The sequence below is a fragment of the Procambarus clarkii genome, chromosome 51 (genome assembly GCF_040958095.1).
Source record: "Procambarus clarkii isolate CNS0578487 chromosome 51, FALCON_Pclarkii_2.0, whole genome shotgun sequence".
NCBI classification, from domain to species: Eukaryota; Metazoa; Arthropoda; class Malacostraca; order Decapoda; family Cambaridae; genus Procambarus; species Procambarus clarkii.
In genome coordinates, this window is record NC_091200.1 from 14,437,521 (window position 1) to 14,456,213 (window position 18,693).

Consider the following 18,693-nt stretch of genomic DNA (forward strand, 5'->3'; position numbering starts at 1 on the left):
TCCCCAAAGAATGAGGTGATTTGGTAAAATGCTATGCCCAAGATTACTATCCGAGTGCCGGCGGTGGGGTGGTTCAAATAGCCTCGGCTATCACCTCATTTTGTCCGGTCGTGATGGTCAAGTGGATTAAGGCGTCTTGTACATACCAGTTGCGTCGCTCCTGGGAGTATGGGTTCGAGTCACTTCTGGGGTGTGAGTTTTCAGTTGCATATTGTCCTGGGGACCATTCAGGCTTGTTCGCATTTGTGTTCCTCACGTGTTCCCCAAAGAATGAGGTGATTTGGTAAAATGCTATGCCCAAGATTACTATCCGAGTGCCGGCGGTGGGGTGGTTCAAATAGCCTCGGCTATCACCTCATTTTGTCCGGTCGTGATGGTCAAGTGGATTAAGGCGTCTTGTACATACCAGTTGCGTCGCTCCTGGGAGTATGGGTTCGAGTCACTTCTGGGGTGTGAGTTTTCAGTTGCATATTGTCCTGGGGACCATTCAGGCTTGTTCGCATTTGTGTTCCTCACGTGTTCCCCAAAGAATGAGGTGATTTGGTAAAATGCTATGCCCAAGATTACTATCCGAGTGCCGGCGGTGGGGTGGTTCAAATAGCCTCGGCTATCACCTCATTTTGTCCGGTCGTGATGGTCAAGTGGATTAAGGCGTCTTGTACATACCAGTTGCGTCGCTCCTGGGAGTATGGGTTCGAGTCACTTCTGGGGTGTGAGTTTTCAGTTGCATATTGTCCTGGGGACCATTCAGGCTTGTTCGCATTTGTGTTCCTCTCGTGTTCCCCAAAGAATGAGGTGATTTGGTAAAATGCTATGCCCAAGATTACTATCCGAGTGCCGGCGGTGGGGTGGTTCAAATAGCCTCGGCTATCACCTCATTTTGTCCGGTCGTGATGGTCAAGTGGATTAAGGCGTCTTGTACATACCAGTTGCGTCGCTCCTGGGAGTATGGGTTCGAGTCACTTCTGGGGTGTGAGTTTTCAGTTGCATATTGTCCTGGGGACCATTCAGGCTTGTTCGCATTTGTGTTCCTCTCGTGTTCCCCAAAGAATGAGGTGATTTGGTAAAATGCTATGCCCAAGATTACTATCCGAGTGCCGGCGGTGGGGTGGTTCAAATAGCCTCGGCTATCACCTCATTTTGTCCGGTCGTGATGGTCAAGTGGATTAAGGCGTCTTGTACATACCAGTTGCGTCGCTCCTGGGAGTATGGGTTCGAGTCACTTCTGGGGTGTGAGTTTTCAGTTATATATATATATATATATATATATATATATTTATGTACTAGATGTACCCCGCCATGCGTTGCTGTGGCTCAATAACGCATGTGCGTTATTGAGCCAAGGCAACCTTCCCATGTCTCTCGGTCCTCCCCATTATTCCTCTCAACCCCCGTCCCCTCGTCCTCCCTACCATTTCCCCCTTCCCCGTCCCTTTGTCCTCCCCACCCTTTCCCTCTTAATCGTCCTCTCGTCCCCGTAACCATTCCCCACTCCACCGTCCCATCATCCTCCCCAACATATCCCATCCCCTAGTACTCTTTACCATTCCCCCCGTCCTCCCCACCATTCACCCCCTCCCCAATCCCTTTGTCCTCCCCACCATCCCCCCACTCCACTGTCACCTTGTCCTCCTACCCATTCCCAACTCCACCATCCCGTGGTCCTCCCCACCATCTCCCACTCCCCCTGGTCCCTCGTCCTCCCAACCATTCCCACCTCCCTTGTCTTCTCGTTATCCCCAACATCCCCCACTCCCATCCCCTCGCCTTCCTCACTCCCTCGTCCAATGCATTCCCAAATGATCTGATGTTCCCATCAGAAAATTGGGAACTTCAAATGACCTGATGTTCCCATCACTGAATTATAAGAAAAACAGTTAAAAAATGAAATGAAAATATGAAAAAATGTAAAAAAAAACATACCCACAAAATGAACGGTCTGGTAAACAACACAGCTCAATTCAAACGCAATTCACACAAGATAATTAAATCAAAATGAAAATAAATCAATCTATAAATAATCAATTTATCAGTGCAATCAGAAACATTGAAATGGAATTTGTAACAAATCTAGCATAGCATGTGTGTTGCTCTTACATGCAATAGATGGCGCTGTTTTTCAAGAAAAGCATAGTTTTACCTGTCACAGGTGTGGCGTCTATACTTATACTTATCAAATGAACGGTATGGTAAACAACACAGCTCACTTCCAACACAAGGGCTAGGATCATTATACTTATTACATGTGTGGAGGCAGTCACATATGTGCAAAAGACTCGGTGTAAATTCCTTACATAAATTTCATAAATACACAAGAGGGGATTTTTATCCTGTGTTATTATGTCTGTGAGAAGACATTACAATTACAATCTTAGTTATTAATTTACTGCTTAAATCATCCTGGTCGGGAGAGCCGGTCGGCCGAGCGGACAGCACGCTGGACTTGTGATCCTGTGGTCCTGGGTTCGATCCCAGGCGCCGGCGAGAAATAATGGGCAGAGTTTCTTTCACCCTATGCCCCTGTTACCTAGCAGTAAAATAGGTACCTGGGTGTAAGTCAGCTGTCACGGGCTGCTTTATGGGGGTGGAGGCCTGGTCGAGGACCGGACCGCGGGGACACTAAAAAAAAAGCCCCGAAATCATCTCAAGATAACCTCAAGATAAGATAACCTCCTAACACAAAGGAGCCAAATTAGCGTGTAACAAAGACGAAGTTGAATTAGACCTAGGTATCCCCATTTCTGCTGTCAAAACTATATTGTTCCAAACACTCAGGTCTGATAAAAGAGAAATTACTGATTCCCAACGACCTGAAAACACCAGTATTAAAAGCAATGATTTGTTCAGATCTGAAACCTATGTTTATGGGCAGCACAAAACATTCACCAGACTGTGTGACACAGTGGTTGCCAGGATCAGGTTGGGTTACTGTTACCTGTGGTAGGTGGCTACAAGTAACGGATCTCCCAATCCTGAGCACTCCGGGTGCAAACTCTGTGAGCAAGAACTGGGGCATGATCTTTCACACTACATCACTGAATGTTCAGTTAACCATTCAGACCCATTCGCATGAGGACCGCACTCTGTGTCCTCTGCTTCATCTAGTACACACGTTCATCCCCCAAAAAATTTTCTTGTGTCGAGCTCGTCACCGACGAGCTCGACACAAGAAATCCCACGAGCCTGGGATGGAAGTCCCAGACTCCCGTTGCTCCAAAATTGGTGAACTGGTCACCAACTTCTCAGCAGGGTTGCAGGTCTTAGTAGCCACTTCTTCCCAAGGCTGCTATATTGTTTAATGTACTGTAGGGAAAAAACTACAGATTGCTATATAATTATGAGGCCTACGCTTCTGCCACGAGCGCCTACATCACGTGACGTGACGGCAGAGCGCTCTCCCAATGGTCAAACCCACCAACGCCCAACCAATCACCATCTTTACATCCGGGGAAACTCAGCGCCCTCACATCCGGAGTACTTCTCGGCGGGAAATATCTCTCCCCGAGCCTGGGTTGATCCACCATACTTGCTGCAGAACCCCAACCTCTGCCTCCTTCCCACCCAGCTTAAAGCTGGAATATTTTGCATGATGATGACCAAGTACAGTAAGACTTGCATGATGATGACGAACGACAGTAGAACTTACATGATGATGACAAAGTACAGTAAGACTTGCGTGATGATGGCCAAGTGCAGTAAGACTTGCGTGATGATGACTAAGTACAGTAAGACTTACATGATGATGACAAAGTAAAGTAAGACTTGCATGATGATGTCCAAGTACAGTAAGACTTTCAGTTATATGAGAGGGGGTCAGAGAGTCATGGCTTTGTCTGGGACTGAACGTGTGTTGGGAGCGAAAGTCTAGTGTGAGGGGACGGCTACTCTCGTCGACTGGTTGAGCTGTCAGTTGTTTCAACATATAGAATTCATATATCATTTAAGAATGTTTATATTTTTAGTTACCATTGTAGAATGTATATACTATTATGTAAGTGTTATTGGGTCTGTTTGCAAGTGGATACTTTCTTATATAGTGTGTTAGTTTAGAAATTATATCAGTTTCTTTGATAACTGAGAGAGTGTGTGAGGTGAGGTGGATGTCTGAGCAGTTGGGTTTAGAGAGAGTCAGTCCCGGGTGAGAGTTGGTGTTGGTCACATCTAACTACTTGTTTAGGTTAAGTTCAGTGTATTTCTTTTGCTCTGTATGTAGTTGATAATCGTCTGTGGAGACAAGAGTTAATAACTAGCCCTACACTGCATTATAATTATTCTGTAGATCCAAATAGTTGCCCAGTGAAGATTATTGTGTATAATGATAAATGTTACTATTATAAGTTAATACTTTTGTAAGTGTGTTTTGTGTCCCTTCCTAAAAAACATAGAGGTGCCTGCAGCTGTAAGCACCTTATCACAGGGGTCTGGCGATCATACCCTTAATACAGTAAACGTGATAGGCCTGGGTAACAGTTATTCTTGTGTCAGGCATAAGCCGCTTTTTTTTCACCGGGAGTGAGTAACAATGACCAAGTACAGTAAGACTTGCTTGATGATTACCAAGTAAAATAAGACTTACATGATGATGTCAACTGCAAGAAGCAATTCTTATGATAATAACAAGGAAGCTTGACACTCACCTGATGACAGCGAGATTAGGGAAGAGTCGCCTGAGGGAGGTGAGGTTGAAGACGCGGTAGATGAGGAGGTGGTGGGTGATCTCCCTCAGGTCAGGGAAGGTATACCCAGAGAGGCGCTCAACGGACCACTTGTCGCGCTGCCACAGACAGAGACAACGGTCAGTGTTAGTTAAAGTGACACCCACACCAGTCCCTGCATCTACTGAAATTATACTCTCTCACTCTCTCTTTGGTACTCTAAATTGAATAACTCTACGATATTATTTCATTAAGATTCCAGGCAGTTCTTGAAGTTTAAACTATTTTTTATTTATTAACCAAACAGACAGCTACTCTTCCCAAGTCATCAACCAGATGGAGAACTACTTAACCCAATTTACCAACCAGACAAATATCTACACCCCCAAAGTTATCAACCAGACAAACTACAATCTTCCCTGTGGTATAACCAACACCAACAATTACCCACCACAATATATCAACTGGATAACCACCCTCACCAAAATATGAACCAATCAGATAACTTCCCTTCCCTAGTTATCAAACAGGCAGTTACCCTTCCCGAGATATCAACTAGGCAGACAACTACCGTAACTAAGCTAACAAACAGGATAATAACTACCCTCTCCAGGTTATCAACAAAGCAGACAAATACGCTCCCAAAGCGCTCTATATGCAAATGTACTTACAAAACTTTGCTTGCATATTATAGCTTCTGCTGCTGCAATACACCTTTTTTAGCTGTCACTCGTGTGACGACTATGTGTGAAGACAGGCGGTACTATTCTAATCCAACCACAGTCGTCTTTTATCTCTTTATATATATATATATATATATATATATATATATATATATATATATATATATATATATATATATATATACATATATATATATATATATATATATATATATATATATATATATATATATGTATATATATATATATATATATATATATATATATATATATATATATATATATATATATATATATATATATATATATATATATACATATATATATATATATATATATATTATTAAATATGACCGAAAAAGTAAGATTAATAATTCTAACACGAATTTTCTCAATCTTTCGTACATTACGCTTCACTGTTGGAGGTAAATCAAAAATCACTTCTCCAAAATTCATTTTTATTTCTAGTCTGACGCGACACAGGCGCGTTTCGTAAAACTTATTACATTTTCAAAGACTTCACAAATACACAACTGATTAGAACTTACGTATCTCTGATTTTATATCTACATTTGAGTGAGGTGGGAGGGGTGATGTGGCATTAACACAAGACAGAACAAGAGGGGATATTAATAGGGTATTAAAAGTATCAACACAAGACAGAACAGAAACAATGGGTATTGAATAGAAGTGTTTGTAGAAAGCCTATTGGTCCATATTTCTTGATGCTTCTATATTGGAGCGGAGTCTTGAGGTGGGTAGAATATAGTTGTGCAATAATTGGCTGTTGATTGCTGGTGTTGACTTCTTGATGTGTAGTGCCTCGCAAACGTCAAGCCGCCTGCTATCGCTGTATCTATCGATGATTTCTGTGTTGTTTACTAGGATTTCTCTGGCGATGGTTTGGTTATGGGAAGAGATTATATGTTCCTTAATGGAGCCCTGTTGCTTATGCATCGTTAAACGCCTAGAAAGAGATGTTGTTGTCTTGCCTATATACTGGGTTTTTTGGAGCTTACAGTCCCCAAGTGGGTATTTGAAGGCATAGACGACGTTAGTCTCTTTTAAAGCGTTCTGTTTTGTGTCTGGAGAGTTTCTCATGAGTAGGCTGGCCGTTTTTCTGGTTTTATAGTAAATCGTCAGTTGTATCTTCTGATTTTTGTCTGTAGGGATAACGTTTCTATTAACAATATCTTTCAGGACCCTTTCCTCCATTTTATGAGCTGTGGAAAAGAAGTTCCTGTAAAATAGTCTAATAGGAGGTAGAGGTGTTGTGTTAGTTGTCTCTTCAGAGGTTGCATGGCGTTTCAGCTTCCTTCTTATGATGTCTTCAACAAAACCATTGGAGAAGCCGTTGTTGACTAGGACCTGCCTTACCCTACAGAGTTCTTCATCGACTTGCTTCCATCCTGAGCTGTGGCTGAGAGCACGGTCGACATAAGCATTAACAACACTCCTCTTGTGCCTGTCTGGGCAGTCACTGTTGGCATTTAGGCACATTCCTATGTTTGTTTCCTTAGTGTAGACTACAGTGTGGAAACCTCCGCTCCTTTCCATGACTGTTACATCTAGAAAGGGCAGCTTCCCATCCTTCTCCATCTCGTAAGTGAAACGCAACACAAAATTCTGCTCAAATGCCTCCTTCAGCTCCTGCAGATGTCTGACATCAGGTACCTGTGTAAAAATGTCGTCAACATATTTGCAGTATATGGCGGGTTTTAAGTTCATGTCGACTAAGACCTTTTGCTCGATGGTGCCCATGTCGAAATTCGCAAACAGGACACCTAGGGGAGAACCCATGGCGACCCTATCTACTTGCTTATACATGTGCCCATCCGGGCTCAAGAAGGGTGCCTCTTTAGTACAAGCTTGGAGTAGTTTCCTTAGAATGTTTTCTTGTATGTCAAGAGCAGTACAGGCCGGATCACGATACACTGTGTCCGCTATCATCCCGATTGTTTCATCCACAGGTACGTTGGTAAACAGTGATTCTACGTCCAGTGAGGCTCTTATCCCTGTGGCCAGTGTTCCCCGCAGTAGGTCAACAAATTCCAACAAATTCCTTCGGAGGAATACCCACACCCACGTACAGACTGGCGAAGCAACTCAACGGCTTGCTGACTCCTTATGTCCCCTTGCGCCTTCAGCCTGAAGTCTCCAACATAGAACATACAATCTCTTCACACACTAGTATGTGATGGTCTGGAAAATATTTTTGTCTAGGTTTCTGAATACTGTTCAAATAAACATGAACTTTACTCATATGCAGTTGATTTTCTGTTTAAATACATTATTTTTATGTTATCTCTTCAAATTTTATTCATGACTCGATCTATTTAGTACACAATGTAGTGAGAAAACTTACTAGAAAATGTGGAGTTAGCACAACCCAGTCTGGCAAAGCAAAGCAGTTTACGGGGTTAGAACTTAAGTTAAAGGAAGGTGAGCAGGTAATACAGTCAACAGAAACTAGGTTAAAGCCAGAGGCTTAAAAATTGCCACTCACTTTCTCTGGTTACTGGTCAGCTCTTTGGTTACTAAGGTGCTGCATGTGTAGTGACCAACTCCGTGGGTGTCAGAGCAAAGGTCAGCTCTTTGGTTACTAAGGTGCTGCATGTATAGTGACCGCCTCCGCGGGTGTCAGAGCAAAGGTCAGCTCTTTGGTTACTAAGGTGCTGCATGTGTAGTGACCACCTCCGTGGGTGTCAGAGCAAAGGTCAGCTCTTTGGTTACTAAGGTGCTGCATGTGTAGTGACCACCTCCGTGGGTGTCAGAGCAAAGGTCAGCTCTTTGGTTACTAAGGTGCTGCGTGTGTAGTGACCACCTCCGTGGGTGTCAGAGCAAAGGTCAGCTCTTTGGTTACTAAGGTGCTGCGTGTGTAGTGACCACCTCCATGGGTGTTAGAGCAAAGGTTCCCCCCTCCCACTGTGGTTACTAAAGTGAACTCCCCCAAAATCACTGGGAACTTCCCGAGTGGAGAAATTAGCGACATAGATCTTATACAGACTCATTGGCAGGGAAAATGAGGAGCCAGAGGACAGAATGGGGAGTCTGCCATCACTTACAACCGTGGGTAATAAGGTAGAGGAGAGTAGGGGAGTTGATGACTATGACTGCCTGTGGTGGAACAGGTGGCTCAAGTATGCCAGCTGGTGCACCGGAAGTTCTGCAGGTGCCGCGTGGTCGTAGTCATAGCATGCTGGTTGGCTCCCAGCACGTGTGTTAGGTTAGGGTTGCCGACAACCGTGAGTGTACAGGTGTACAAACGGTGTGGGTGTGGGAGGGGGGGGGGAAGCAGCAGGTAAAGCGCACAGCCGACACCGTCTAAGTGGGCGGGTGTCCTTCTTGCCCGTAGGTTCAGCTCAGAGCGGGTGGGTGCCCTTCTAGCTCGCATATGGCTAGCATGGCCTCAACTAGGAGACTGGATGCAGCACGTGTTAGGTTAGGTTAGGGATGACCTAGAAGACAAGCTGGATAGCTGTTTGGTTGGCTCACACCGCGCAGGCTCGCACCGGGTGGGCGGAGCTACAGTGTTTGTGGGTACTCTCATAGTTGTGCTTGTGGGGGTTGTGCTCTGACTCTTTGGTCCCACCTTTCAACTGTCATTCATGTGACGTACAGGTTCCTGAGCCTATTGGGCTCTATCATATGTACACTTTGCTTGAACGTGGTCTCCCAGTCTCCACATATCCTGTATGGAGTGTCTGTATAGCAGCTTCTTTACCGTTCACCACCAGCACCACAAGGTTAATGTTGGCAGTGGGTGGGGGAGACGTTCTCACATCACAAGTGTCACACACGAGGATATTACACACACACCACCATTCAATTCCAAGGTCTTGTGACTACTGGTCTGTTTTGCTCGCTGCTGTCCTCCTCTTACCTCTCCCCTTCTTGAGGTTATCTTGAGATGATTTCGGGGCTTTTAGTGTCCCCGCGGCCCGGTCCTCGACCAGGCCTCCACCCCCAGGAAGCAGCCAGTGACAGCTGACTAACACCCAGGTACCTATTTTACTGCTAGGTAACAGGGGCATAGGGTGAAAGAAACTCTGCCCATTGTTTCTCGCCGGCGCCTGGGATCGAACCCAGGACCACAGGATCACAAGTCCAGCGTGCTGTCCGCTCGGCCGACCGGCTCCCTTCGCTCCCCTCCCCTCTCATAACTTCCGCCACAGCTGTTGCTTGTGACAGGTCAATCAGTTGATATTACTTAATCAATTGTTCTTCTGGTCATTAGAGTGTATCACCGCATTAGTCAGGACCGTGTGTGTGTATTCACCTAGTTGTATTCATCTAGTTGTGATTGCGGGGGTTGAGCTCTGCTCTTTCGGCTCGCCTCTCAACTGTCAATCAATCAATTGCCACTAACTATTTTTTTCACACATACACCCAATAAGCATCACCAGAAAGCACCTGTAGTAGCTGTCTAACTCCCAGGTACCTATTTACTGCTAGGTAGCAGGTGCATCAGGGTGAAAGATACTCTGCCCATTTGTCTCAGCCGGCGCCTGGAATCGAACCCGGACCACAGGATTACGCGTTTCACGCACTGTCCACTCAGCTAGCAGACCCCTATAGCGTGTGTGTGTGTGTGTGTGTGTGTGTGTGTGTGTGTGTGTGTGTGTGTGTGTGTGTGTGTGTGTGTGTACTCACCTATTTGTGCTTGCGGGGATACTTTGGTACTTTGGTCTCTCAACTGTCAATCAACTGGTGTACAGATTCCTGAGCCTACTGGGTTTTATCATATATACATTTAAAACTGTGTATGGAGTCAGCCTCCACCACATCACTGCCTAATGCATTCCACCTGTTAACTACTCTGACACTGAAAAAGTTATTTCTTACGTCCCTGTGGCTCATTTGGGTACTCAGTTTCCTCCTTTGACCCCATGTTCGCGTACCACCAGTGTTAAACAGTTTATCCTTATCTACCCTGTCAATACCCATGAGGATTTTGTAGATAGTGATCATGTCTCCCCTTACTCTTCTGTCTTGCAGTGTCGTGAGGTGCATTTCCCGCAGCCTTTCCTCGTTACTCATGCCTCTTAGTTCTGGGACTAGTCTAGTGGCATACCTCTGAACTTTTTCCAGCTTCGTCTTGTGCTTGACAAGGTACTGGCTCCATGCTGGGGCCGCATACTCCAGAATTGGTCTTGTATATGCTGTGTACAAGGTTCTCAATGACTCCTTACACAGGTTCCTGAAGGTTGTTCTGATGTTACCCAGCCTCGCATATGCCGCAGACGTTATTCTATTTATGGGGGCTTCAGGAGACAGGTTTGGTGTGATATCAACTCCTAGATCTTTCCCTCTGTCCGTTTCATGAAGTACTTCATTCGTCATTCAGTATCCCGTGTCTGGCCTCCTGTTTCCACCACCTAGTTTCATGACCTTGCATTTACTCGTGTTGAACTTTAGTAGCCATTTGTTGGACCATTCATTCAGTCTGTCTAGGTCATCTTGTACCCCTCATACTATCACCCTCTGTTTTAATCCTCCTTATAATTTTTGCATCATCAGCAAACAATGAGAGGAACGATTCTAAACCCTCTGATAGATCATTTACATATATCAGAAACAGCATAGGTCCAAGGACTGACCCCTGCGGGACTCCACTTGTAACGTCTCGCCAGTCTGAGACCTCACCCCTCACACTGACTCGTCGCCTGTTGCTTAGGTACTCCTTTATCCAATTGAGTACCTTCCCTTTCACTCCAGCCTGCATCTTCAGCTTTTTCACTGGACTCCTCTGTGGTACTGTATCAAAGGCTTTCTAGCAATCCCAAAATATGCAGTCTGCCCACTCTTCTCTATCTTGCTTGATTTTTGTTGCCTGGTCGTTGAATTCAAGTAACCCTGTGAGGCAGGACCTGCCATCCCTGAACCCATGTTGATGCTGTGTTACAAAGTTCCTTCGCTCCAGATGTCCCACTTGCTTTCTTCGCACAATCTTCTCCATCAGCTTGCATGGTATGCAGGTTAGGGACACTGGCCTTTAGTTCAGTGCCTCCTGTCTATCCCCTTTCTTGTATATCGGGACTACGTTAGCTGCTTTCCAAATTTCTGGCAGTTTCCCTGTTGCCAGTGATTTGTTATACACTATGGAGAGTGGCAGGCACAGTTCTTCTGCTCCTTTCTTTAGTATCCAAGGGGAGATTCCATCTGGGCCTATAGTCTTTGTCACATCCATCTCTAGTAAACACTTCCTTACTCCCCCGCTGGTAATCTCAAACTCTTCCAGTGGTTCCTGGTTAGTTATTCCCTCTCTTATCTCTGGAATCTCTCCTTGCTCTTAGGTGAAGACCTCCTGGAATTTCTTATTCAGTTCCTCACACACTTCCTGTCGTTTGTAGTCAATCCTTCCGCCCCTATCTTTAATTTCATGACCTGTTTCTTTACTTTTGTTTTTCTCCTAATGTGGCTATGCAACAATTTAGGCTGAGTCTTTTCCTTGCTTGCGATGTCATTTTCGTATTGTCTTTCTGCCTCTCTTCTCATCCTAACAAATTCATTCCTGGCATTCTGGTATCTTTCTCTGCTCTCCAGTGTCCTGTTATTCCTATAGTTTCTCCATGCACTTTTACTTTGCTGCTTAGCTAACCTACATCTCTGATTAAACCATGGGTTTCTCATCTTCATTTCACTGTTTTCCTTTTGGACTGGGACAGACCTGTTTGCTGCTTCCTTACACTTCTGCGTGATGTAGTCCATCATGTCTTGGGCCATCTTTCCTCTGAGCTCTGTTTCCCATGCTATATCTGTTAGGAATTTTCTTATCTCCTCTTACTTTCCCATTCGGTATGCTAACCTTTTGTTTTCAGTATGCCTCCTCGAGTTCAATAACCCTTCTTCAATCAGGTACTCAAACGCCAGTACACTGTAGTCGCTCATTCCTACTGGGACCTCAAAACCGATTTCTCTTATGTCGAAGTCGTTCAGAGTGAAGACTAGGTAGAGTCTCGCTGGTTCGTCATTTCCTCTCATCCTTATCTTGAGGTTATCTTGAGATGATTTCGGGGCTTTAGTGTCCCCGCGGCCCGGTCCTCGACCAGGCCTCCACCCCCAGGAAGCAGCCCGTGACAGCTGACTAACACCCAGGTACCTATTTTACTGCTAGGTAACTGGGGCATAGGGTGAAAGAAACTCTGCCCATTGTTTCTCGCCGGTGCCTGGGATCGAACCCAGGACCACAGGATCACAAGTCCAGTGTGCTGTCCGCTCGGCCGACCGGCTCCCTACCGGCTAGATCGACTCCTTGTGAGTTCTCTGACATGCTGGGTTAAAAAGTTTCTAGTCGCCACCTCCAATAGTACGGTTCTCCACGTATCCTCGCCTCCATGCGGTTCCTTGTTCTCCCAGTCAATCCTTCCGTGATTGAAGTCCGCCTTGATGAGCAGGTGGGATCTATTTCTGCAGGCAGCAGAAGCTGCCTTCTCAGTTATAGTGTTAACTGCCATGTTGTTGTTTTCATACTCTTGACTGGGTCTTCTGTCATTTGGTGGAGGGTTATAAATTACTGCTACTACTATTCTTGGCCCTCCCATTGTCATGGTGCCTACTATGTTGTCTCTGAAACCCTCACAGCCCGGGATGACCAAATCCTTGAAACTCCATTCCTTTCTCATGAGTAGGGCCACTCCGCCTCCTCCCCTACCTTCCCTCTCTTTCTTTATTACTGTGTACTCCTAGGGAAACACGGCATTCGTTATGATTCCAGAGAGTTTTGTTTCAGTGAGTCCGATTACATCTGGGTTCACTTCTCGTGCTCTTTCCCTTAGTTCACTTGCTTTGCTTGTGATCCCATCTATGTTCGAGTACATTACCCTGAAACTGACTCTCATCTGCTTCTCCGCTGGTGGGGGGGGGGGAACTGTGGGATCTGGGGTGAGCGGAAGCTGGGAGGATCTGGTACAGGGAGACTGGTGGAAGAAGGGCTTGGGGGATGGGGGAGAGGGGGAGGGTAGGGGGGGGTTGGTGAGAGGGGGAGAGTAGGGGAAAGGAGGGAGAGAGGGGGAGGGTTGGGGGGAGAATGAGAGGGGGAGGGTTGGGGGGTGAGAGGGGGAAGGGTTGGGGTGTGTGAGAGCCGGGGACGCTTGGGGGAGCATGGGGGAGAAAAGGCTTGGGGGGATGGGGGAGAAGGGAAGGATTGGGGGGGTGCCGAAAAGGGGGGATAGCTTGGGGGGCGTGGGGGGAAAGGGAAGGCTGAGGTGGGTGAGGAAGAGGGGAGGGTTTAGGGGAATGATGGAGAGGGGAAGGCTTAGGTGGGGTGGGGGAGAGTGGGGGGCTTAGGGGGGGGGGGTGAGGGAGAACGAAGGGCTTGGGCGTGGGAGAGATGGGAGGGCATGTGGGAGAAGGGAGGGCTTGGGGGATGGGGGAGAAGGGCAGTCCTGGGAAGAGCGGTGAGTGGGAGGAGTAGGGTGAGTGAGAGAAGGGGGGGTAGGTTGGGGGAGGGTGCCCTAGATGGGTACTTTGTGGGATGCTGACAGGGGATGGGGCAGGTAGGGTGTCTGTTGGGTAGAATGTGGGGGTGGTGCTCCACTCCCTGTGGCTGTTCACTGTTTGAGGAGGGTTCCCCACTCCCCTCTAGGATTGTAGGGTTCGGGGTTGTGGTTCTCTGATTCCTTTCTCTCTCCCTGCGCTCCTTCCTCACTTCTGCTGCCTTCCTTCTCTATTCCCTTGCCATATCCCTCTGCAGGAATACTTTTTTGAACTTCTTCACATTTGCTAGGCCGCTCTACCTTGCTAACAGTTCCTCTTTCGTGTTCCTGCTCATGAATACCTCCTTTATCATTCGGTCTCTGTCCTTGCTCTACGTTCCAAGCCTGAAAACCTTTTCAACATTTTGGTCAGTTTCCTCCATCCTTACCTCTTTAAGGATCTCAGTAACAATGTTTTTGTCCTTGTATCTCCACTCCTTTGGGCTGGTCCCTGTTTGCTCTGGTTTGTGTGTGTGTGTGTGTTGTGTGTGTGTGTGTGTGTGTGTGTGTGTGTGTGTGTGTGTGTGTGTGTGTGTGTGTGTGTGTGTGTGTGTGTGTGTGTGTGTGTGTGTACTCACCTAGTTGTGTTTGTGAGGGTTGAGCTCTGGCTCTTTGGTCCCGCCTCTCAACCGTCAATCAACAGGTGTACAGATTCCCGAGCCTATTGGGCTCTATCATATCTACACTTGGAACTGTGTATGGAGTCAGCCTCCACCACATCACTTCCTAATGCATTCAATTTGTCAACCACTCTGACACTAAAAAAGTTCTTTCTAATATCTCTGTGGCTCATTTGGGCGCTCAGTTTCCACCTGAGTCCCCTTGTGCATGTGCCCCTTGTGTTAAATAGCCTGTCTTTATCTACCCTATCAATTCCCTTCAGAATCTTGAATGTGGTGATCATGTCCCCCCTAACTCTTCTGTCTTCCAGCGAAGTGAGGTTTAATTCCCGTAGTCTCTCCTCGTAGCTCATACCTCTCAGCTCGGGTACTAGTCTGGTGGCAAACCTTTGAACCTTTTCCAGTTTAGTCTTATCATTGACTAGATATGGACTCCATGCTGGGGCTGCATACTCCAGGATTGGCCTGACATATGTGGTATACAAAGTTCTGAATGATTCTTTACACAAGTTTCTGAATGCCGTTCGTATGTTGGCCAGCCTGGCATATGCCGCTGATGTTATCCTCTTGATGTGGGCTGCAGGAGACAGGTCTGGCGTGATATCAACCCCCAAGTCTTTTTCTTTCTCTGACTCCTGAAGAGTTTCCTCTCCCAGATGATACCTTGTATCTGGCCTGCTGCTCCCTACACTTATCTTCATTACATTTCATTTGGTTGGGTTAAACTCTAACAACCATTTGTTCGACCATTCCTTCAGCTTGTCTAGGTCTTCTTGACGCCTCAAACAGTCCTCTTCTGTCTTAATCCTTCACATAATTTTGGCATCGTCCGCAAACATTGAGAGAAATGAATCTATACCCTCCGGGAGAGCATTTACATATATCAGAAGCAAGATAAGACCGCGTACAGAGCCCTGTGGGACTCCACTGGTGACTTCACGCCAGTCGGAGGTCTCACCCCTCACCGTAACTCTCTGTTTCCTATTGCTTAGGTACTCCATTATCCACTGGAGCACCTAACCAGCTACACCTGCCTGTCTCTCCAACTTATGTACCAGCCTCTTATGCGGTACTGTGTCAAAGGCTTTCCAACAGTCCAAGAAAATGCCGTCCGCCCAGCCCTCTCTTTCTTACTTAATTTTTGTCACCTGGTTGTAGAATTCTATTAAACCAGTCAGGCAAGATTTATCCTCCCTGAACCCATGTTGGCGATTTGTCACGAAGTCCCTTCTCTCCAGATGTGATACCAGGTTTTTTCTCACATCTTCTCCATCACCTTGCATGGTATACAAGTTAAGGACACTGGCCTGTAGTTCAGTGCCTCTTGCCTGTCGCCCTTTTTGTATATTGGGACCACATTCGCCGTCTTCCATATTTCTGGTAGATCTCCCGTCTCCAGTGACCTACTATACTATGGAGAGTGGCAAGCAAAGTGCCTCTGCACACTCTTTCAGTACCCATGGCGAGATCCCGTCTGGACCAACAGCCTTTCTAACATCCAGATCCAACAGGTGTCTCTTGACCTCCTCTCTCGTAATTTCGAACCCTTCTAAGGCCGCCTAGTTTGCTTCCCTTTCTCCTAGCACAATGACCTCACCTTGTTCTGTTGTGAAGACCTCCTGGAACCTCTTGTTAAGTTCTTCACACACCTCTTTGTCATTCTCTGTATACCTGTCTTCGCCTGTTCTAAGTTTCACTACCTGTTCTTTCACTGTTGTTTTCCTTCTGATTTGGCTGTGGAGTAGCTTTGGTTCGGTCTTGGCTTTGTTTGCTATATCATTTTCATAACTTTTCTCTGCTTCTCTTCTCACCCTGACATACTCATTCCTGGTTCTCTGGTATCTCTCTCTGCTTCCTACCCCTATCTTCAATACATTACATTTGCTTGGGTTAAACTCTAACAACAATTTGTTTTACCATTCCTGCAGCTTGTCCAGGTCTTCTTGAAGCCTCAAGCTGTCTTCCTCTGTCTTAATCCTTCTCATAATTTTGGCGTCGTCAGCAAACATTGTGAGGAATGAGTCTATACCCTCTGAGAGATCATTTACGTATATCAGAAACAGGATAGGTCCGAGTACAGAGCCCTGTGGGACTCCACTGGTGACTTCACGCGAATCTGAGGTCTCACCCCTCACTGTAACTCTCTGCTTCCTATTGCTTAGGAAGCTCCCGTATCCACTGGAGCGCCCTACTCCAGCCTGTTTCTCCAGCTTATGCATCAGCCTTTTATGGGGTACTGTGTCAAAGGCTTTCCGACAGTCCAAAAAAATGCAGTCCGCACATCCTTCTCTTCATTGCTTAATCTTTGTCACCTGATCGTAGAATTCTATTAAGCCTGTAAAGCAAGATTTACCCTCCCTGAACCCATGTTGATGGGTTGTCACGAAGTCTCTTCTCTCCAGATGTGTTACTAGGTTTTTTCTCACAATCTTCTCCATCACCTTGCATGGTATACAAGTTAAGGACACTGGCCTGTAGTTCAGTGCCTCTTGTCTGTCACCCCTTTTTGTATATAGGGATTACATTAGCCGTGTTCCATATTTCTGTGTGTGTGTGTGTGTGTGTGTGTGTGTGTGTGTGTGTGTGTGTGTGTGTGTGTGTGTGTGTGTGTGTGTGTGTGTGTGTGTGTACATGTTATACTCACATAGCAGTGGGGGGGGGGTGTCTGTAGCACTCGCCTCCTTCAGAAGTGAGTGTGGGTGGGGCTCCACTAATCGATGTGATTTCCCTGTGTGTCAACAGCTGGATACCAATAGACCTTGGCTTTTCCGAAATCGTTTAACGCGTTCGGTGAGGGACTAATAACCATTTTTGGTCACTGAGGTTGTCCACACATTATCCTGTAGGGGGCGTCTGCCGAGGACCTCACAGTCTATCACAGAAGACCATTACAACTACACTAACCAGAAGGAGAGTGCCAACTTAGTAGCATCTGGGCACCGCCCTTCCTCTATCCAAGGAACCACATCCGATCTCACATTCCCTCACCTACCCATTCCATTCCGTCATTGTCAGTGACACCTGCCATTTTTTTTAATCGATTCTGCATCTTTCCAAACCGTGAAGTATCCATCAACAGGCAGTTCAGCTGTTAGCAGTGAGACTTAATATGCTGGAAGAACCATCTTGATCTTTAAAACCGTTTTTGATGCCTTTGCATTCGAGATATATCTTAATATCTTAATACAGGAGCAGTTTCATCATCGAGAGTCAAAAAAGGGGAAACAAAATACGGGTTGGCTTAGCAGCAACCTACAAGGTGGAGATCTTACAATCTTGGAATGAAATGTAACCCTCGATTAGAAGGATCGATAATGAAAATAACATCTTCTAGATGAGAATGCTATGTTATGCTGCAGATGAAATGGATGGATAAGGTTGAGGCTAATTGTCTATGTAAGAGAGAGATGAAAAAACTACGCTTTACCAAGAATAATACAGATTGGAAGCAAAACAAACAGGTGGGATAGCAATACAAATAGCCTATCATATGATAAGATAGGTAAATCGCTTAGATATGAGTTTTACGAAACAATGTAAAATAGTATTTGTGTCAGAGTACCTTAAAGTGAGTAAGTGAAATGTGAGTCATGCTAAGTAACGAGGAAGAGTGTATATATGACAGTACATAAGCGTATTTACCTGTATGACTCAGTTTATGAACTTTTGTGCACGTTTGAGAATGTGAGTAAGTTAAAGGACTTAGTGAATGTGTGCATGTGCAAGTCTGTGTTTGTTTAAGTGTGTGAACTAAGCGTATGGATAAGATGAACACGTTTTTGTGATTGTAATGATACGTGTGTAAGTGTCTACACACATCTACATGTTTCTTATATAAGGAAGAGGAGGAGATTCCATGCGCAAATTTGTGATGTAAATGTATGTGTATGTGTATTTGCAGGTGTGTGATAAGGAAACTACATCTGGATAGGGTTGGTAGTAGGCAGATCGGTTATGTAGGTGATGAAATGATGATCATAGAACTGTTTAACATGCGGTGGAAGAGGGAATGCGTTTATCAGCATAATTAATAAACATAAATATATTACATTTATTACTACATAAAGTTGAAAATGTTTAGTGTTATAAAAAAAATTCAGTTGGTTATGACTGGTTAAATACATGATTTAGTAAGTTTTATTATTGCATAAAGTGAATATAAGATTAAAATAGGAAAAAAATATAATTGACTAATTATATAGTGAATGGTGAACTACGATTGTTATGACGAGAGATTAATTAATGCGCAAAGAACGTC

The 18,693-nt window shown here is 45.5% G+C and overlaps 1 protein-coding gene across 1 annotated transcript in view; it reads right to left on the reverse strand.

Moving 5' to 3' along the window:
- LOC123774536 (insulin receptor-related protein) overlaps positions 1 to 18,693 on the reverse strand; it is an 879,124-nt gene that overhangs the window by 573,358 nt on the left and 287,073 nt on the right. The window contains exon 3 of the mRNA XM_069303789.1: positions 4,638 to 4,774. Coding sequence (XP_069159890.1) covers positions 4,638 to 4,774 — 137 coding nt within the window. The remainder of the gene's footprint in view (positions 1 to 4,637; positions 4,775 to 18,693) is intronic.